Source organism: Populus nigra, chromosome 3, assembly GCF_951802175.1.
Source record: "Populus nigra chromosome 3, ddPopNigr1.1, whole genome shotgun sequence".
Classification (NCBI taxonomy): Eukaryota; Viridiplantae; Streptophyta; class Magnoliopsida; order Malpighiales; family Salicaceae; genus Populus; species Populus nigra.
In genome coordinates, this window is record NC_084854.1 from 26,761,858 (window position 1) to 26,784,204 (window position 22,347).

General features: G+C 32.1%; 3 protein-coding genes and 1 pseudogene across 6 annotated transcripts; all 4 read left to right on the forward strand.

Annotated features, from left to right (window-relative positions):
* The first annotated feature begins 901 nt into the window (after window positions 1–901).
* LOC133688356 (pentatricopeptide repeat-containing protein At3g22150, chloroplastic) lies at window positions 902–5,351 on the forward strand. Of its 4 annotated transcripts, none has more exons than XM_062107823.1 (3): window positions 902–4,252; window positions 4,444–4,698; window positions 4,893–5,351. In XM_062107823.1, exon 1 carries the CDS (start codon window positions 1,049–1,051, stop codon window positions 3,515–3,517), a length of 2,469 nt encoding a protein of 822 aa, XP_061963807.1. In that variant the 5' UTR covers window positions 902–1,048; the 3' UTR covers window positions 3,518–4,252; window positions 4,444–4,698; window positions 4,893–5,351. The 4 variants fall into 4 exon arrangements, with proteins under 4 accessions (XP_061963807.1, XP_061963808.1, XP_061963806.1 ...); XM_062107824.1 differs by having other exon boundaries at window positions 902–4,019; XM_062107822.1 differs by having other exon boundaries at window positions 902–3,920; window positions 4,864–5,351.
* Window positions 5,352–6,269: 918 nt separating this feature from the next.
* Window positions 6,270–7,993, forward strand: LOC133688357 (anthocyanidin 3-O-glucosyltransferase 6-like). The gene has a single exon (XM_062107825.1). The coding sequence runs from the start codon at window positions 6,475–6,477 to the stop codon at window positions 7,948–7,950; it is 1,476 nt and encodes a 491-aa protein (XP_061963809.1). The 5' UTR covers window positions 6,270–6,474; the 3' UTR covers window positions 7,951–7,993.
* Window positions 7,994–9,683: 1,690 nt separating this feature from the next.
* Window positions 9,684–11,294, forward strand: LOC133688358 (anthocyanidin 3-O-glucosyltransferase 6-like). The gene has a single exon (XM_062107826.1). It carries the CDS (start codon window positions 9,719–9,721, stop codon window positions 11,168–11,170), a length of 1,452 nt encoding a protein of 483 aa, XP_061963810.1. The 5' UTR covers window positions 9,684–9,718; the 3' UTR covers window positions 11,171–11,294.
* A 1,978-nt stretch (window positions 11,295–13,272) lies between these two features.
* LOC133688443 (anthocyanidin 3-O-glucosyltransferase 2-like) lies at window positions 13,273–15,015 on the forward strand (annotated as a pseudogene).
* The last annotated feature ends 7,332 nt before the right edge of the window (window positions 15,016–22,347 follow it).

Here is a 22,347-nt window from a genome sequence, read left to right on the forward strand (position 1 = left end):
AAGAAAAAAATGGAGCTCAATCTTCGATTAAATACATATTAAAAGATGAAATTGAAAAAACATGAGATAATAAAAATATAAGATTCAAATACCGCTCTAGAAATTATCGTTTATCTGTCGTAATACATGACATTCAATGACAACGAAAGCAACCTACTCGCTAAAAGCTTGCATTGCATTTGTGAATCATTTTTTTTTAAAAAATACTTTATATTTATTCAACTTTTTAAATTATTTTTTAATCTACTTGATTATTATTCAAAAAAAAATAATAGTCAAAATATGAAAAAGATTCTAAAAGTAGCTGAGCAATTTTTGTTTATAAAGATAACTTAGTTATTTTATTATATTAAAAAAGATAAAAGATTAAAAATTCTTGAATGATATTTTAATTTTTTAAAAAGATTATTTAGTTATTTTAATATGTTAAAAAAATAAAAAAAGATAAATTTATCCCTGATGGCGACCTGATAATATGGAAAATTTGTTTTACCTCAATGAACTGTACGTTTTTTTTTTGTTTATCAAGAATAAAATAATAATTTCACCATTCTGAATTACAATAAATGATTCGTTCATCCCTTTTAGTTTTTCTTTTAAGAAATTTTAATTAGAGGTCAAGTGAAGGGACGGACCTCTCGGGCACAATTTATGTGGGACATTGGTCCTTGTGACCTAGAGCTGACCTATATAAACTCCAATAAGGCCTGACCAGGCTTAGTTTTTGTTTTTTCTTTTTATGCTGGACAAGCCCAGCCCACCAAGCTCAGAAAAACCCAAACTAAGCTGCATAAGCTTCCCATTCCATGATAAAATAGAAGAATGGCTACTTTATAAATACACCCTTGATGTATTGGGAGGTTTTCAATATTACCCTTTTTCAATCATGTCTAGCCTTCTAGGTAATGTCAAAAACAAATATTTTAAGTGAAATTGAGACAATTCATAAACATAAGGGGCAAATTGAAATTTACCCTCAAAGGAAAGAGCTTCAAGTTCAACTACCAACCAGAAAACTAACAGCATCACAACCAGACACAAACAATCCATGGCCATGGCCTCTACTTCTTCATCATCACTTCCAATCCCTCTCTCCACACCTTCCCATGACCCTTCTAATAAAACCCAGAAAACTTCTCTCTTTAGAATCTCGCCGCCACCAAGCCCATCTCTTAAAACCCCATCAATTCGCTCTCGATTAAGCAAGCTTTGCCAAGAAGGCCAGCCCCATATTGCACGCCAACTGTTTGACACATTTCCCCGCCCAACCACTGTCATTTGTAACACCATCATAATTGGCTTCATTTGCAATAACTTGCCTCTTGAAGCCATTTTGTTCTATTCTAAGTTAAAAAGTTCAAGTCTTGGCACCAAATTTGATTCCTATACTTACTCTTCTACACTCAAAGCTTGCGCTGAAACGCGCAGTTTAAAGATTGGTAAAGCCATTCATTGTCATCTTATTCGGTGTTTATCAAATCCGAGTAGAATTGTCTATAATTCCCTTTTGAATATGTACTCTAGTTGTTTGAGTAATGTGGGTTGTTTGAGTTATTTAGATTGCTCCAAGTATGATTTAGTGCATAAAGTTTTTGATACAATGAGAAAGAGAGATGTTGTTGCTTGGAATACTATGGTTTCTTGGTATGTGAAGACAGAAAGATATGTGGAAGCAATTAGGCTATTTAGGGTGGTGATGAAAATGGGGATTAAACCGAGTCCGGTTAGTTTTGTCAACGTTTTTCCTGCTTTTTCGAGTGTTGGAGATTTTAAGAATGCTGATGTTCTTTATGGGATGCTTGTTAAAATGGGTAGTGAATATGTGAATGACTTGTTTGTTGTGAGCTCGGTGATATTCATGTTTGCAGAGCTTGGACATATTGATTTTGCTAGGAAGGTTTTTGACCATTGTTTGGAGAAGAATACGGAGATTTGGAACACTATGATTGGTGGATATGTACAGAATAATCTTTTGATTGAAGGCATTGATCTTTTCGTTAAAGCTGTGGAAACAGAACAGACGGTTCTTGATGATGTAACCTTTCTCTCGGTTTTAACGGCTGTTTCACAGCTGCAGTGTTTGGACTTGGCTCAACAACTGCATGCCTTTGTGATTAAGAATCTAGCAGTATTTCCCGTGATGATAACGAATGCAATCATTGTGATGTACTCAAGGTGCAATTCTGTCCAGACTTCTTTTGAAGTATTCGAGAAGATGGTGGAAAGAGATGTTGTATCTTGGAATACCATGATTTCTGCTTTTGTACAGAATGGAATGGATGATGAGGGGTTGAGGCTTGTATATGAGATGCAGAAGCAAGGGTTTGCAATTGATTCTGTGACAGTGACTGCTCTACTTTCTGCAGCCTCTAACCTTAGAAGCCAGGAAATTGGAAAGCAGACCTATGCTTATCTTCTTAGGCATGGGATACAATTTGAAGGAATGGATGCTTATCTTATAGACATGTATGCAAAATGTGGCCTGATTAGGCTTTCACAACGGATTTTTGAGAGAAGCAATGTGAACAATAGAGATCAAGCCACGTGGAATGCTATGATCGCTGGGTACACACAGCATGGGCTAGTAGAAGAAGCTTTTGTTACCTTTAGACAAATGCTTGAGAAAAATGTAATGCCTAATGCTGTAACTTTAGCAACCATTCTCCCAGCCTGTAATCCTGTGGGAAATATAGATTTGGGAAAGCAACTCCATGGAGTCTCCATTCGGCTACTGTTGGACAAAAATATATTTGTCAGCACTTCCCTTGTTGACATGTACTCGAAATCAGGCTCAATCAATTATGCTGAAAGTGTGTTTACCAAATTACCAGACAAAAACTCTGTCACCTATACAACAATGATATTGGCCTATGGTCAACATGGGATGGGCGAGAGAGCTCTCTCCTTGTTTCACTCAATGAAGAAATCCGGGATTGAACCCGATGCCATAACTTTTATTGCTGTCTTGTCAGCTTGCAGTCACTCAGGTTTGGTTGATGAAGGTCTTCAAATATTTGAGTCAATGGAGAAGGATTTTAAGATTCAACCCTCAACTCCGCACTATTGCTGTGTTACAGACATGTTAGGGAGAGTTGGTAGGGTGGTTGAAGCATACGAGTTTGTTAAACAATTGGGTGAAGCTGGCAATGTGTTGGAAATCTGGGGATCACTTCTAGGGGCTTGCAGACTCCATGAACACGTTGAATTGGGAGAAGTTGTTTCCAAGAAATTGCTTGAAATGGAGAAAACAGGCAACATTACAGGCTATCATGTTTTGCTCTCCAATATATATGCTGAGGAAGGAAACTGGGTAAATGTTGATAAAGTAAGGAGAGAGATGAGGGAAAAGGGTTTGCAAAAGGAAGTTGGCTCCAGTTGGATTGATATCGGAGGTTCTGTGGCCTGTTTTACATCGAAAGATCAAGACCACCCTCACTCTGATAAAATATATGAAATGTTGGCAGGATTGGCTATGGAGATGAAAAAAAGTGATCGTAGTCCTCAAATCAATCCATGAATGAATTGGAATAAGTTCTAGACGTTTTTGGTGTTATATGGGGAATATTGTCTAACAAATTACATTTTGGCAAACTCGGTATAGTTAGCTACTGGCAGCTGCTTGTTGCTTTTAATTGTGGCTACATTTGTACTGATCAGTATATGATATAATACTGTGGTCGGTCTATTTGTGGAATGTTTGTCCAGTACAACAATTTGGAAACTATGCTGGATTGCAGGCTTAGATTTCTGGAACCAGTCAATAAATCTGTTTGAAAAAAAAAAGATTCTTTCTGGCTGCTGCCCATGTCTACATGGTCTATGGTGTCATCTTCAGCTACTCGGAACAAGCCAAATGGGGTTAGATGAGCTCTCTGAATTCTGAAGCAGCCTTTAAAAAGCCTCCTTACCTATCTATTCAGGTCAGTCTCATGCACACGGTCAATGGAGTCATATTCAGATTCTTACTGGAAGAAGCTTCTTGCAGTTATGGGTATCTAAACTGAAGAGAAATGGAAACTGTATGCAATTTCCTGAATACTGGATCGTTCTGTTTATATAGAGTTCAAACCTTTTATGTTTCCCTGGAATACTTGTTAACAAACCTTGTTGACCATTGTACATGCAGATAACTTAGACCTGTTTTTTTTTCTTCCCAAACAATCTGGGATGCATGATTAGAGCAAATATTTAAATCAGTTTGGCATATAAATGGAAGAACAAATGAAGATGGATGATGGGAAAAATTGTTACAGTAAGAAAGGAGAATAATACATTATTCTTTCTGTTTCTGTTTTTTTATGAACAAGGAGGATGTTGATTAGCTTTTATTTATCCTTTTCATTTCCAAAAAGAAAGAGACGCAATCAATATTTTAAGTCTGTGATGCATATTCTTTATGCAAGTGCGCGTTTTGACCGCGGCATATGTCATCTGGATTTGCAGAATATGAAGAAATCGTGTACAGCTCATGGCCTAGCACTTCCAGTCTAGGAACCAGTCGTCCTGCATTGTTCGTCACTCAAGCATCATTAACTTCAGGCCACATGGATTTCTTTTTGAACATACAGTGACAGAGAAGACTGTGTCATGCACTCCCATTTTTTTCCACTGCACATCCACTTTGTCTTTCATGGAAAAGAAAAGAGGGAAGAGCTTCCAGAAAAGGATAACGGGATGTCTTTAATCCTGATCAAATAGGTACTTCCGTTCTTCTTATGCCTTCACATATCCTAATATGCCACGTTTTGCCTCTTTTTTTCTTGTCTTTTTTATTGTCTTACCTCCATTTTTCTTCGTACCACAATTCACACACTCTGATCATCCATAAACTCTTTTAGAGATGATACAAACTAAAAATTACAGAATTGCTGTCTCATGTTGCTGATGTGCAGAGGAGACATTATTGAAGAAATCGAAGCTTGTTTTTGTCTCTTTACCGGGTGTTGGCCTCCTTGTACCCGCAGTAGAGATTGCAAAACGAATGGTTGACCGTGATGACAGACTCTCCATAACTGTTTTTGTCATGAAATGCCCACCATTAGACAGCAAGATAAAGGAGTGTATTGAATCAGTCTCTGCCTCAGTCTCTGCTCATATCCAATTCGTTGACCTCCCTAGTGATTAGCAAACTAGTCCTGGCATCGACTTCCTTAGTTCATTCATTGAGAGCCGAAAACCCCATCTTAAAAATGTTGTCTCCTAGCTTGATCAGTCTGAACCAAGCTCCGAGTCACCTCAACTTGCTGGATTTGTTGTTGGCATGTTCTATACAACAATGATAGACATGCCTAACGAATTTGGTGTTCCTTCATATGTTTTCTAAGCATCAAGTGCAGCTGCTTTCAGTCTTATGCTTTGAGCGTGTTTGTGAGATTATGGTGTAGGTTGTTTTTTTATTTTATTTTATTTCATCAAAATAATATTTTATTATTATTTTTAAAATTTTATTTTTAATATTAACATATGAAAATGATCAAAAACATTAAAAAAAAAACTAATTTTTTGAAAAATATGGTTGTACCGGAGAAACAATCACTAACTTGTATGCATCTCTTAATGACAAGAAGAGTGTGGGCACCAACAAGTTCAAGGACTCATGCTGAGTTCATGTTGCCAGGCATTATTAACACGGTTCCTTCAAATGTTATGCCTTTTGTTGTGTTGAACAAAGACTGGCATCCTATTTACTTCGGCAATGCAATAAGGTATAAAGAAGCAAGAGGTATTGTGGTAAAGACATTAATGGAGCTTGAATCCCATGTAATCAACGCCTTTTCGGATGGTAAAACCCCTCCTCTGTAACATGGAATGGCTTGATGATCAAGCTCCATAGCCAGTGGTTTTCCTATGCTTTGTGAAACCCCGCCTTTTTCTCTGCTGCAACCATTTACATTTCAATGAACATGTCCAAGTCTCAGCACTCAACGTCTTGCCCAAAAAGCATCATGATTCATGATGTATGAGGGAAAGTTAGAAAATTAATAGCATAGGTCACCATCTAAGCTAACTAACCATCTCAACGTGTTTGATTCTAAACCATGCCTTCCTCTAGTACTATCTGTGGTCTGGGCGAGGGAAAGTCATGGGAGAGTTGGGTAAGGTATGCAGTTGTTGAGCCAAGTTTAATTTTAAAATTACAATAAAGTATTTAATTATAACTATAAACCACATACTTTTTTTATTTACACTTCTAATATAGATTTATAGATTTTAATTTTTTTTTTTAAAAACAAATGTTAACAAAGGAAAAATGAGACAAAAATTATAAGACTTAATCATGTCCTCCTCCACATCCCGAACAGGGAGTTGGAAGGTTTATAAAAATCCTTCCTATTCTATCTTGTATCCTTCCAATCCTTAAATTTGGTTGGCAGAATCGCCACGCGTATAAACAGGGATCCAACTCTAAACACCACAAATTCATTACCTTCTACGCGCATCACAAAAATCTCTTGTAGCCGAATTTTTAGCAAAATGAAGAAAGCGGAGCTGGTGCTTGTACCTTCCCCAGGTATTGGCCACCTTGCTTCAATGATGGAGTTAGCAAAACTCCTTGTTGATCGTGATGACAGAGTTTCCATCACTGTTATCATCATTAGGCTAGCTTTAGACTCCAGAATCAGCAAGTACACTGAGTCACTCACTGCTTCTTCCAAATCCACTAATATCCAATTCATTGACCTACCTAGTGATAAAACCAACACATCAAATGATCATCCCTCTAAGTTTGTCACTTCTTTGATAGAAAGCCAGAAACCCCATGTCAAAGAATTTGTTTCCAAGCTCATAACTCAGTCAGAGTTAAACCCTAAGCCCCCTCGACTTGCATGCTTTATTCTTGACATGTTTTGTACAGGAATGATTGATGTGGCCAATGAATTTGGTGTCCCCTCTTATATTTACTTCACATCTAGCGCTGCTTTTCTTGGTTTCCAGTTTCATATGCAGGATCTTCATGATAAGCAGGAAGTGGACCTTACTGAATTAAGGGACGTGGATGCTGAGTTTGAAATACCGACTTTGGTGAACCCACTTCCTGTTAAGGTTTTCCCTTCGGTCATGCTTAGCAAAGACACACTTCCTGTTGTTCTTTACCATGTAAGAAGGTTTAGAGAAGCTAAGGGTATTATTCTCAATACATTTGAAGAGGTGGAATCTCATGCTGTTAAGTATCTTTCTAATGGTGAAAACCCTGCTGTTTATCCAGTAGGACCGATTTTGAATCTCAAGGGTGATGTCCATGATGTGGGTTCAGATGGAAGCAACAGCTATAGGGACATCATGCTATGGCTTGATGATCAGCCTCCGTCCTCGGTGGTGTTCCTCTGTTTCGGGAGCATGGGAAGTTTCAGCGTGGATCAAGTGAAAGAGATCGCGTGGGCACTAGAACATAGTGGACATCGATTCTTGTGGTCCTTGCGCAAACCTCCATCAGAGGGAAAGATCGATTTCTTAGTTGATCATGCATATCAACAAGAAGTCTTTCCAGATGGATTCTTGGATCGAACAGCGAAGATTGGAAAGGTTATTGGATGGGCGCCACAAGTGGATGTCTTGGCTCATCCTTCCATCAGAGAATTTATATCACATTGCGGATGGAATTCTATACTAGAGAGTGTATGGTTTGGTGTTCCCCTTGCTACATGGCCGATGTATGCAGAACAACAATTTAATGCTTTTGAAGTAGTGGTTGAGTTGGGATTGGCAGTGGAAATCAAAATGGATTATAGAAGAGAGTTTTTGATTGGCAATGAAACAATTTTGGGTGCTAAGGAAATTGAGAGAGGAATAAAAAGTGGCATGGAGCATGATGGCCATAAATTGAAAAGGCTGAAAGAATTGAGTGAAAAGAGTAGAAAAGCTATGATGGAAGGTGGATCTTCATTCTCCTCATTGAGTCGTCTGATTAAAGATATGATCATTGCTGGAGACAATGTACATGTGCCATGAAACAATTAAAACCCAATACTTTATCATATAGTGATTTCGTGGAGATTTAGTTTAATCTATTCAAACATTAGCATAAGCTTCTAATGGTGGTAAGGATCGATTGTTGTGTTTGAATATGTACAGAACAACAACTTAATGCTTTTAACATGTTGATTGAATTGGGATTAGTAGTGGAGCTTAAAATGGATAGTAGAAGATATTCTACGAGTGATGGGGAGATTGTTGTGAGTGCTGATAATAAGAGCATTAACATCAACAGAAAATCTAAAAAAATCTTGCGGTCCCTTTTTATCCTTTTAAAAAATAACTAAATAATTAGTTATTATAGGTAATATGATCTTTTTACAGGTATCCATTAGTTACTACCATTGATAGGTGATCAATCGATATTTTTATATTTCTAAAACATAGTGAGATAATAACATTATTCTTAAAATAAATAAAAAAATTAAACAAGCATCCATTGGCATTTTTTTATTTTCATTTTTTCAAGTACAGTAAATGATTCAATTACTCTTAAAAATAACATTTTTTTAACTAGAATTGAGGGTCAATTTAATAATTTTATAAATATAAATATTGTTTTAAAAGATAGTTGTCACGTGCATTACACGAGTCATTACGTGGATTGTTTATGCACCATTCAATACACAAGTAAAGAGGCGTTAAGCGACCAAACGGTAGCTTTTGGGATGGTATTCAAATCATCTTGGTAGCTCCTCCATCCCTAAACAACGTGTATGGCTTACTTATCTTTAATTTGATGCAGATGATTTTTTTTTCTTCCCTTCTTTTCACTCTTCTCCTCGATTATTGCATACAACCCTCTAAATTTTTAAAGTAGCCTTTCAATTTATTTTTCCTTCATATTTGGTCATTATTTTTTTATTTCAAAACATTTATAAAATTAGATTTTTTTCAATTAATTTCATCCTCGTTTATTTTTTTATCTGTTAGATTTGATTCATATTTTTTTTATTACTATTTATTTTATTTGAAATAATTTTTAAAATTATTTTTTTTATAATTTCACTATTCTTAAGTTTTTTCCTATCAGATTTTATCATTATTTTATTATTTCTATTTTTATTTTATACTTTGATAAAAAAATTTAAATTAATATATGTTTTTTTCTAGTTATATTTTTTAATATTAAATTAATTTAAAATTAAGGTTTTTTTTTATTAAGCCTGCATCTAGAATCTTGGAGATTGCAAATTTAGTAAATTAATCAAAGCTTAGAAGATTGGTGGAAACTTGTTTTAAAGAAACCAATCTTAAATACTAGAGTTCAGACTTAGAATATGTTTAAGTATAGTGGTATAGCTTTTGGGTTTGTAATTGAAAATATATGTTTAAAAAACCTTATAATTATAGTATTTTTTTAATCAATGTTATTTTTTAAAAAAAATTAGTGAGACCATATAATTAATTAAACATATTTAAACATATAATTCTAGCAATATATAAACCGAACCTTCTCCTTTTAATATTGGAACACCTGCAATTGGAATCATTGACTTCTTCCTCTTTTTACCCATGGAACATGACGATCCGATGAAAACTTATCTTCTAGAACTTTAATAATTATTAATTTATATTCCAGTCTTTTTCTAGAAATTAATTTCACAGCTAGGTAAGCAATGACATCACTCTAATTTATCGTGGGATGTGCTGTGTGTGGGGTTATCTTTGGATCTATCTATTTATCTATTTAGAGCGCACCCTGTCCCTCCGTCCTTAAAATTTTTATTTTTCAAGAAAAAAAATGAAGAAAGCAGGGGTGGTGTTAATCCCGGTACCTGCTATGGGTCATGTTGTGGCCCTGGTAGAGGTAGCTAAGCTTCTTGTTCAACGTGATGACAGGCTTTCCACCACTGTCATCATAATGCATCCAGCTCTTGATCCCAGCACCACCAAATACACCGAGTCACTTGCTGCATCAACTCTGCCTGATCGTATGCGAGTCGTTAACTTGCCGAATCTTGAGTCCAAAACAGAAGATACTAAAGACCGTAACTGGCTTACTTCTATGATTGAAAGCCAAAAACCCCATGTCGAAGAATATGTTTCGAAGATGAGAACTCGGTCCCAGTTGAGTCCGGACTCACCTCAACTTGCTGGGTTTATTTTTGATACGTTTGCTACTGGGATGAAAGATGTGGCTAATGGATTTGGGGTTCCATGGTATGTTTTCTCTGCTTCAGGTGCAGCTTTTATTGGTTCCATGTTTTATCTTCAGGCTCTTCATGATGATCAGGGGGTGAACCTTATTGAGTTCAAGGACTCGGATGCTCTGTTAGAAATTCCGAGTTTGTCAAGCCCACTTCCTGCTAAACTCTTGCCTTCGATGGTGTTCAAGCAAGAATCCCTCACTATATTTCTTGAACATGCAAGAATAATGAGGGAAGCAAGGAGTATCTTGGTAAATACATTTTTAGAGTTCGAATCTTATGCGGTTCACTCTCTTTCTAACGGCAAAAACCCTCCTGTGTATCCAGTTGGACCCATTTTGAAACATGTAGGAGATGCTTGTGATTTGCCGTCGGACGAGAGCAAGGACATTATGGAATGGCTTGATGATCAACCTCCATCATCAGTTATGTTCTTATGCTTCGGCAGCTGGGGAAGTTTTTGTGGAAAACAGGTGATAGAGATTGCTTGTGCACTAGAACATTGTGGACATCGGTTTTTGTGGTCGTTGCGTAAACCTTCATCACAGAAAGTTAAAGTGGAATCACCAAGTGATTATGTAAATTTTCAAGAGATTTTGCCTGAAGGTTTTTTGGATCGTACAATCAAGATCGGAAAGGTGATTGGATGGGCTCCCCAGGTGGAAATTTTAGCTCATCCAGCCGTGGGAGGATTTGCATCGCACTGCGGATGGAATTCTACACTAGAGAGTGTAAGATTTGGTGTTCCGGTTGCTACCTGGCCATTGTACGCAGAGCAACAACTTAATGCATTCCAAATGGTGATTGACTTGGGATTAGCTGTGGAAATTAAAATGGATTACAGGAGGGATTTTCTTGGTGATAATGAGATAATTGTTTGTGAAGATATAGTGAAAGCAATAAAACATGTCATGGAGGAGGATGGCGAAGTGAGAAAGAAGGTAAAAGAGATGAGCAGAATAAGTGAGAAAAGCTTGAAGGATGGTGGATCTTCATTCTCTTCGTTAGGTCGTCTAATTGAAGATATGATAGACAATATATCTTAAATCAATTGTTCCAAAATCCAAGCAATTTCTCATTAAAAAGAAAAAAAGAAAAAAGAAAAAGGAATGGATTATATCGGTTTGTGATTAATTTGTAACAATTTATTTATTAAGTGAATTTTCAGCATTGTCTTCTGCTTTTCAATTTTTATTTGTTTAAAAAGATATTAAATTATTTTTTTAAGATGTTTTTTTTTATATATTGTTAATATATTAAAATTAAAAAAATAATATTTTAATTAAATAATATTTTTTAAAAAATAATACTTGCCATATTACAGAACACACTTGGTGGATTACAATATTCCTTAATTGTGATCTCAAAACAAGATTATCTCTCTTGTACTTTCAAAAAAACAATATTCTTTAATTGTGATTTTCTCAAAAAAACACGAAAGAACAACTTTTTTAATAAATGTTTTTCTCATATCTTCTATCACTACCGTTCTTTCATTGATTCATTATAAGCTGCACGTTCGTGAGATACAACAACAATCTAATTTTTAGAAACTATTGACAGATAAGTTGGTTCTGCTTCTTTTTTTTTTTCTTGTGAAAATATAAAAGTGTTTTATTATTTATTTTTTATATTTAATCTTATTCCTATTATTTTGATTCTTATTAATTTTATTTTTTTTATCTTATTTATTAATTTTTTTCTTTAATTTTGCTCATTGTTATTTGATTTTCTTTAATTTTTATATCAAATTGTTTTTCCCTCCTCTTTCTTTTTTTTATTTTCAATTTATTTTTTAACATTTGATTTTAATCATTTTAAATAAAATTAAGTCTTCATTTTTTTTTCCTATTTGTTTTTTATCCTTTTTTTATTTTTTTTTAATTTCATATCATTTAACATTTTAACATTTTGTTAGTTGAGAATTTTACTTTGTTATTTTTTAAGATTTGTCTTTTATAGAATTAGTCTCAAAAGTTAATGACTAGGATTACATGTTTTCAAGGTTAACACATTTTGATTTTGATTATTTTTTTCTTTTTAAAATTGATTTTTTTAAAAGTTCGTTATTCAATATTTGATTTATTAGGATTTGGTCTTTATGCATTTTTTTTCCACTTTTTTTTTTTATAGATTATCTCAATTCTTTACTCATAATTGCGAAATTATAAAGTTAACTTGGATTGACTTGAATTTTTTTGTTTTTGCTTTGTTTTTGTTTTTGTTTTTTTTGCAGTTTTATTTTTTAACATCGAGTTGTTTGATGATTCAGCTTTATAATTTTATTTAATTTTTTATCAACTAGGTTACCTCCGTATTATAACTAGGTGATAGATTTTTCATGCTCTTCTAAGTGGGATGAGGTTGGGTTTTTTTAACTTTTTTTAATTTTTTTTCAATTTCATCATTTAACATTTTATTTGCTAGAAATTAAGTTTTGATTTTTTTGATTTATCTTTTTATGGGGTTATTACATTCTTATTTAATTTTTTTTCTTTGTTATTAAATAAGATCCTTCAATTGATTTTTTTTTTCATTTTTTTCTTTAGCATTTGATTGATTGAGAATTGATTTTTGTAATTTTTTTTACATTCCTTTCAATGGAGTTATCCCAATCTTATGTCCATGATCGTAGGGTTAGTAGGTTAACCTGATTTTACTCAAGTCTCTTTTTTTTTTGTTTTTTTTTCAAAACAATTTTTTTTATTTTACATTATTGCTCTTTAATATTGAGTTATTTAATAATTAAGTTTTATTATTTTATTCATTTTGATTTCAAAGAGATTATCCTGGTATTACGATCAAGTCATAAATTTGGCATGCAAACTTGGATGAGTTTGATTTAGTTTTTTTTTTTTACTTGTTTTCATTATTGTTTTTTTACTTTATTTATTGTCATTTTATTTTTTTATTATTTAAATTAAACGAGCTTATTAAAATAAATTAAGTCAATAATCTAAGTTTTAGATTATTTTTTTTATATTGAAAACAATTTAAGCAAACTCACGATATAACACAAGCCAAGTATTTAATTTGTATTATTAATTGAACAATGCCAATCCATTTTCAATAAGCAATGACATCACTCTTAATTCTAGGTCTTCAAGATGTGTGTGTGTGTGTTATATATTTCAGACAAAGATAGATCGTGTAAGGTAACCACACAAAAGACATCCTAAGATAGATCCTAAGGTAATCCACACACTAGACATCCTACGGGTAACCAACCACACCCTCCCTGCTAAAAAAAAAAAAAAATTCAAGGAAAAAAAAATGAAAAATGCAGAGGTGGTGTTAATCCCCATACCTGCTATGGGTCATATTGTAGCTCTGGTAGAGGTAGCTAAGCTTCTTGTTCAACGTGATGACAGGGTTTCTACCTCTATCTTCATAATGCATCCAGTTCTTGATCCTAGCACCACCAAATACACCGAGTCACTTGCTGCATCAACTCTGCCTGATCGTATGCGAGTCGTTAACTTGCCGAGTCTTGAGTCCAATACAGAAGACACTAAAGACCGTAACTGGCTCACTTCTATGATTGAAAGCCAAAAACCCCATGTCGAAGAATATGTTTCGAAGATGAGACTCAGTCCCAGTTGAGTCTCGACTCTCCTCAACTTGCTGGGTTTATTTTTGATACGTTTGCTACTGGGATGAAAGATGTGGCTAATGGATTTGGAGTTCCCTGGTATGTTTTCTCTGCTTCAGGTGCAGCTTTTATTTGTTCCATGTTTTATCTTCAGGCTCTTCATGATGATGAGGGAGTGAACCTCACTGAGTTCAAGAACTCGGATGCTCTGTTAGAAATTCCGGGTCTGGCGAACCCACTTCCTGCTAAATGTTTGCCTTCGATGGTGTTCAGGGAAGACATGCTCACTATTTTTCTTGAACATGCAAGAACATTGAAGGAAACTAGGAGTATCTTGGTAAATACATTTTTAGAGTTCGAATCTTGTGCGGTTCACTCTCTTTCCAATGGTAAAAACCCTCCCGTGTATCCCGTTGGACCCATGGTGAAACATGTAGGAGATGGTCGTGATTTGAGGTCGGATGAGAGCAACAAATATAGGGACATTATGAAATGGCTTGATGATCAACCTCCATTGTCAGTTATGTTCTTATGCTTCGGAAGTTGGGGAAGTTTTTGTGGAAAACAGGTGAAAGAGATTGCTTGTGCACTAGAACATTGTGGACATCGGTTTTTGTGGTCCTTACGTAAACCTTCATCGCAGAAAGGTAAAATAGAATCACCAAGTGATTATCTAAATTTTCGAGAGATTTTACCTGAAGGATTTTTGGATCGTACACTTGAGATCGGAAAGGTGATTGGATGGGCTCCCCAAGTGGATATTTTAGCTCATCCAGCTGTAGGAGGATTTGCATCGCATTGTGGATGGAATTCTATACTAGAGAGTGTAAGATTTGGTGTTCCAGTTGCTACATGGCCATTATACGCAGAGCAACAATTTAATGCTTTCCAAATGGTGATTGACTTAGGATTAGCTGTGGAAATTAAAATGGATTACAGGAGGGATTTTCTTGGTGATAATGAGATAATTGTGAGTAGTGATGATATAGTGAAAGCAATAAAACATGTCATGGAGGAGGATGGCGAAGTGAGAAAGAAGGTAAAAGAGATGAGCAGAATAAGTGAGGAAAGCTTGAAGGATGGTGGATCTTCATTCTCTTCGTTGGGTCGTCTAATTGAAGATATGATAGACAACATATCTTAAATCAATTGTTCCAAAATCCAAGCAATTTCTCATTAAAAAAAAAGACGAATGGTTCGCCATATTTTGGTAAGAATAAGAGTATATCGGTTTGTGATTAATTTGTAACAATTTATGTAGTAAGAATGATATTGATGGTGGATTACAGTTTTCTTTAATTGTGACTCGATATCTCTTGTCCTTTCTAAAAAAAAACACTAGCCGTCCCTAGTGATTTTCTCAACCAATCACTGAAGAACAGTTTGTTTTTTTTTTTAATATTTTTCTCTAATATATGCGCGCATGTGTTATTTTTGCCTGATTCAATGTTTAAAAGAGCTAAAAACATGGTGATAATTTAATATTTTTGGATTTAATTATGTAATGAGCTTTGATATATATAACTTTAATGAACTATCAGAACTAATATGATTCAGTTGTTTGGACTCAACTACTCGTTGAGTTCAAGTATACATGATTTGATAAAATATCAGATCTAATGTTTTTAGGCTTAATTACGGGTCTAGCCCACGCACACGTGAGTCTAGTGAGCTGTCATATCCAATATTATTGGGCTCAATTATGCATTGAGTCCAATAACATATAGGTCTAACGAGCCACCAGACCTAACATCTTTAGGTTTAGTTATACGCTAAGCTCAAAGACACATGAGTTTGACAAGCTGTGAAACCTAATATCTCTAGGCTTGGTATCATTCCAAGCCCAAATGAATATAGAGCTAACAATCTTTCTATGCCTTAGGCTTAGGGACTTCATTTGTTTTTTTTCTTGTAATCATTATATAAAATATTATGATCAATGATACTTATCTCTCAATACTTCTAGGTGTATAAAATTTTTCTAAGGACCTGCCGTTATTTCATCAATATTAATGATGTTTAAGAGATACATATCCCTCATTGATACTATCACACGTGTATGGTGTCGCGACGATTATCTTTCCGGATCGGGATAGTGAAGAATGATGTGGGTGGAAAGAATAAGGAATTCTTGTCCTTTATCAGTAGAAAAAAAGAAGGAATAAGAGTTGCCATATAATATTTGATCATTAGGAACCTCAACTGGTCTCAGAGTCCAGTAAATTGGACTGATTACGTAAAGTGAAGATATTAGCACCCCTAATACTTCTTACCTGAGGTAAACTGCATTGTTTATTTATCTCATATAAACTAAAAAAAAAATTGTATTTTATAACTATTAGTCTGTCTAAGGTTTAAGAAAAGTCATTTTAAGTGAAGAGATCCTTATCTTATAAGTTTAAAAACTTAACCATTCTAATGCCAATAAAAAAATTATCTTTTTATTTAATATAAAAAATATATCTTACATATAAGTTTATAATCCCGTGTATTAAAAAAACAAAATAAAAAAAATGATATTTTTGAAATGTAGGCCAAAGTTCTTTGGAAATTTATAAACTTGTTATAAAATCCACACAATATTTTTTAAGAAAAACATGTGAAAGTATTTTAGTTTTTTTTTTAAAAAAAGATGCTTAAATAACTTTAGGATTTTCAGGCAAATGCAAGAATTTTTTTTTTTTGAAGCTTTGTTTGACAAAAACTCATATTGTTTTTCATAATAAAACTATAAAAAATAATAGGTTTAAAGGATGTTTGTCAAATACACTCTTAAACTAAAAAATCCTTTAACAAAAATTATAGCAAGTCAAATAGGGTATCAAACCCTTTAATCCACTTTTTTTTATCGAGTTGACCTGAAATTTTTAATTCATTCATAAACCAAATCAAAATTCTAGTTTGACCTGAAAAACAACTCAAAAACAAAACGAAAGCAAAAAAATTGATGAAACACCTAAAAAACACAAAAAATAAAAAATTCTTGAACAAAACGGATCAAACACAAAAAAATAAAGAACACCAAGAATATCCAAAATGAACCCAATAATGTGGGTTCTAAATCGAACCAGATTTGGTCACAACAAAGTCATGCAAGGATCAATAATCTAGTGTCTATTTATTTCAATCATTAATGAATCATAATGATTTAATCGAAATGGGTTTTGGTTCAAAACTAATTAAAAAGCATTTAAACATGTTATTGATGCGAATAAACACTAGATTATTGGTTAATCATGTATAAAGAAAGTGTATGTGCAAATAAATAGACCAAAATTGATCACTCTCTAGAGGCTAAAACAATGTTCTTTCCAAGAACATGAAGAATGTTGCAAAAAAAAAAACAAAAAAAAAATAATAGCCATTGCCAAACCTAGAAATGGACATTTTCTAAAACAATGTTCTTTCCAAGAACATGAAGAATGTTGCCAAAAAAAAAAACAAAACAAAAATAATAGCCATTGCCAAGCCTAGAAATGAGCATTTTTTGCTTCTAAAACATGCTTTTTTAGTATAGCAAGTCACAATATCATACACAAACATGTTAGAATAAAAAAAACTAACCAAAAACATTATAACATCAAAATCAAGTAAGAGTTATCAAATCCAAAACAACATAAACTTAAAACAAATTATATGTTCACACAATATGGATTCAAAATTGATTTTCTAAACCTATTTTATGCATGAACAAACCTAATAAACCCAGGATAAAACACTCTTATTTTAACATGCATAGCTTAAACAAAACAAAAGGTAAAACAACATTATATATATAAAAATAAACTTAAATAACAGCTTTAATGTATCAAAAACATAAAAAAGAGGTCAAAACAAACATCATTAAATAAAAATACTACAACAAAAAGGTGAATATAATATTCCTTGTTGAGCATCCTCTTTTTTATATTTATAAACATAAATATAAAAGAAAAGTAAATAAAAAAAAATCAAAAGCAAGCCACAAAGGATCTATTTTTAAATTAGAAAAATATACTTAAAATAACTACTCTCTCTTGATTTTTTTTAGAAATTTTGCTTCTTGTAAACTTGTAAAGCTAATAAATCTTTTGTTTAGGCTCTTGAACCTCTACAATTATGTTTTTTTATTGATATATTTTTTTAACTTTTCTTTTTCTTTTCCTTTTCCTTTTCTCCTTTCCTCTCATTGCCTTTCTTTCTTTCTTTTTCTAAACTTAAAGGTGTATTTATAGGGTTTTACGTATTGATATTATTCATTTAATCATATATATAGTTCTAAGACCTACACGTAGAGTCTATCTATATATATATATAACTTCAACGTCCATAAAAATATTGTTACTCATTTGTTTTATTTTTATTATTATTCCATTTTATTATTAATTAAATTTTATTTCCCAATTAAGTTTTTGTTGATTTCTAAATTCTAATTAGTGTTTATATCATGAGACTGATATAACCTCATATAAAAAAAATTAAAAAATAATTAGATTTAACATGGATTAACTTGCTAATTTCACAACTTTAGTTATAAAACTAGGATAACCTTTTAAAGAGTAAATCAAAAAAAATTATAAAGTTCAATTCTCAATCAATCATGTTGGACTCAATGTTGAATTAACCTTCCAAACCCGCAACTTGAGTAATAAAACAAGAAAAAATTGTTATAAAGCAAATTCAATATTGAAGGATATGAAACCAAGATAACTTAAAAAAAAAACTTGATTTAACTGGAATTAAAATACCAAAACTCATTGTTTACCTTTTAACTCATTGTTTCCTTCCTATTTTTATTATTAGGTTTTAATGATTAACTTATCATACTTACAACACTGATTGTTCTTTTATTAATTTATGAAGTAATCAGTGTGTATGATTAAATATGTTAAAGTATGTATTCTTGTTGTGACAAAAATTACTTTACAGAGATGGAGCATGGACATTTATTGAATTGTTTTTTTAATTAAAAATAAATTAAATTAATTTTTATTTATTTATTTTTGATATCAATATATCAAAAATAAATAAACAAAAATTAATTTAATATATTTTTAATTAAAATATATCAAAATCATCCAAAAAGACATATAAAAAATATTAATTTGATATTTTTTTCAAGCAAAAAATAATTTGAAAAGCACTTTAAATCCAAGTTGTAATAAAAAACAAACATTCACATATGTTAAAGTAAGTCTTTATTTAACAAAGTTGGTATTTGTTTCTAAGCAAAAACCAAGTAATTATTTTGGATATGAGACATTGATTGGTTTTTGTTGGTAAGTGGAAAGGGAAGATAATTATAACAAGTAAAGCTTCAACGTATTTGCTTTCTGCTTCTACGTAAAACAATGTGGGCTTCACTTTCATGGTCATTGGCTGGCTTTGTAATAGATGCAAGGAGGGGTGTTTGCGGATATAGCAGTTCAGGTTTTAATCGATAATTATATTTAACCTAACTTTTAATATTTTATAAAATATAAAATGATCTATTCAATTTATTTTTGCATCCGAGCGAGCGAGTAGGATATATCAAATTAGGCTAAAAGTTTTGTAAATATTATAGATATCTACAAGTTAATCATATTAATTCTCTTATTCTTCAACAATTTTTATTTTAAAAATTAGGTTGCAATTATTGAAACTAAATAAGACATCTAAAATGAATATACTAGGGACAACATAAAAACTATCATATTTTTTAAATAAAAACAAAACAAAATAAAAATCACAATCAATAATTTATTAAACAGTAAGAGAGTAATATCATATAAACACATACTAATAGGAAGAGACTATAAAATGCTTTGAGGGTTGTGATTTGATTAAAAAAATAAAAATTTAATATGGATTCTTGAAATTTTCATTTGTTTTTTCATGATCTCTTGGTTATCGAACATAAAAAAATTAATTGTAAAATGCATTATCACTTAATCATATTAAATTTTAAAAGAAACAACTATAATTTATGTGAAAATGAGGAATAGAGAAAAGTGAAAAAGAATAAGAGCCGGCTATACGTGTGAAAGCGAGAAAGGAAAGAAATGAAAAAAAAAAAAGAATAATATTATTTATAATAATAATTCAAGTTACGAGCAATATAATTAAATCAGGTTAAACGATTTAAAAATTTCAACCTGTATAGTATATATGATATTAATTTATGAGGTTTTTTGACCGTTATCATATATAATATTTATATTATTTAATTTTAATGAATTAAATAAGGTTATATAATATAAATATTACAAATAAGCTGTTAAAATCCTGGATGCAAGATTACACCGTTCATGAGGTTATTATCATCATTTGATTTCTTCCTTTGTTCATTATTTTCGTTGCTTTTGACTTATGCTTGATGGGCATGAGTTGAAGGGTTTTAACTGGAGACAACTTGGCGCTTGACTATTGCTAAGTTGATATGTGACATTTTTGTCCTTTTGCAGCAAAATCAACATTCATTTTCTTATGTAAATGAAGGGGTTAGAGTGGATTCCCTAGACAAAGTTACAAACTTGTTGGCAACCTTTTCTTGGTGGTGGTACCCCCGTCACGGATTTATTATTATCTTATTTAATAAAATTGATATATATATATATATATATATATATATATATATATTGTTTTTCATAAGTGGTTACTATGGTCCATTTACTGAAAAAACTATAGCTGTAAAGCTCGGCATGATTCTTCCGGTTAAAAAAATAAAAGAATAAAAAGAAAAACTTGGGTTAATTCGTTGATATAATAGACTCGATCAAAACCCAATCCTAAGTTTATTAAAAAAAATTTATAAAAATTTATCAAAATAATATCATTTTAATCTTTTTAAAAATAAAATTTAGAACTAACCAATCCATGATCTACATCGAGTCCCAATAAAGTTTTACAACTAAGAAAAAACTACAACTATTTTGAGCCCGAAAAACGGATGAATTAAGTGGTATTTTTAACATTAAAGACGATTTTTGAAAGAAAAAAATGACCAATTCCCCCCCCCCCTCTTTTTTATAAGTAAATTATTATAGTGTTACCTCCAATCACTCGAAAGAAGCAATCACGTGAGACTAAAGAATAAATTTGTAGTGGATATGCATATGCATATATTAATAGCATAGATAACTGACTATTCGGGTATGAAAAATTTTAAAATATTTTTGATATCTGAGTATTTTAATAAACTAAAAATATAAAAATAAACAGATTGTATATTAACATAAAAAAAATACTCAAATTCCAAGTATAAGATTCTTGTAAAAATTCTCTTTTATCAAAGTATATATATCTTGGTGTTTTTTTCTTTCTTGCGTGGCTTGATTTTTTTTATTTTCAAACTAGCATTAGCAATAAAAAAATATTTTAAAAATAATATAATTTACTAAAATCATAGTTTTTAAGTACGGTATTTTAAAATAACATGCTTGAAAACTGTGGTTTTTCCTGAAATATACTATTTTCCAAAAAAAAAATCACCAACGCTAATTTTTAATTTTTTTAAATGTGATGATTTTTTTAAAAAAAATTCTCAATCTTCACGCGTTAGGAATTAGGATGGAGACCATTTTGTTTTGTTTTGTATATGCGCCTATAGCTAGATCCTAGATCTAATCATCATGTCTTAGAAACAAAGAAAAAAATTTAAATTTTTTTAACAGGAAAAGAAGACTAAGGGAAGACTTTCTCCAGTAAATTTATAGATATTTAAAGATAGTGTTGCCGTTGCTGTTATGAGATAGATTAAGAATAGTCTTATTTTTTTTAATTTAATGTGAGTGTCCAGCTAGCTTGCGTGTATTTTGATCAATTTTACAGATCTTGAAATTAACGACCATGTAAGCCTTCAGTGGTCATCATATAAGCAGAGCTCGAACCTGAGACCACAAAGAGAACAAACCTCTTGGTCTCAAGTTCTTATCACTGGGTCACCATCTAAATGGTTAGAATAGTCTTATTTTAACCATTTAGATAGTATTCTAGTAGTAAAAATTTGGGAGTAAGAGATTTGTTTTTTCTATAATTTTAGGTTTGAGCTTTATAATTGATTATATGATGGCCACTAAAAACTTACATGGTCGTTAATTTAAAAACCCGTAGAATTAATCAAAGTATACACATACCTAACCAATATACACATTAAACTAAAAAAAAAAAAAAGGTGTTATTCTTGGATTACTGGACCACTGTCAGCCTGTCTTTTCCTTTTCAACATTTAATCGAACGTGATTATGAAAGTTTTTAAGGCATCTTATTGAAAGGTTTGTTTTTTAAAATTGGGACGGTAAGTGGATGGCTCCACAAGTAGACGTCTCGACTCTCGACACATCCAGCTATGGAAGGGTTCGCGTCACACTGTGAGTAAAATTCCACACCAGAGAGTAAGATTTGGTTTTCCAGTCGCCACTTGGTCTTTACACGACGAGCAACAATTTGATGCTTTTCAGATGGTGATTGAATTAGAGTTAATTGTGGAAATTAATTAAAATGTATTATTGGAAGGGTTTGTATGCATATATAGTCATTAAACTTAGTCTATCCCGATGAGTCGATGATCTATATGATTTAGAGCCTAATTCTGGTAGTTTAACCTGGCTAAACATCCACGATGGGGTCACTCTTTTAATAAAAATAATTAATTTGTATTCACTCGGTGAA

Excerpts from the sequence above, each read along its gene's own strand:
- LOC133688357 (XM_062107825.1), top strand. The coding sequence starts at position 6,475 with ATGAAGAAAGCGGAGCTGGTGCTTGTACCTTCCCCAGGTATTGGCCAC.
- LOC133688358 (XM_062107826.1), top strand. The coding sequence starts at position 9,719 with ATGAAGAAAGCAGGGGTGGTGTTAATCCCGGTACCTGCTATGGGTCAT.
- LOC133688356 (XM_062107823.1), top strand. The coding sequence starts at position 1,049 with ATGGCCATGGCCTCTACTTCTTCATCATCACTTCCAATCCCTCTCTCC.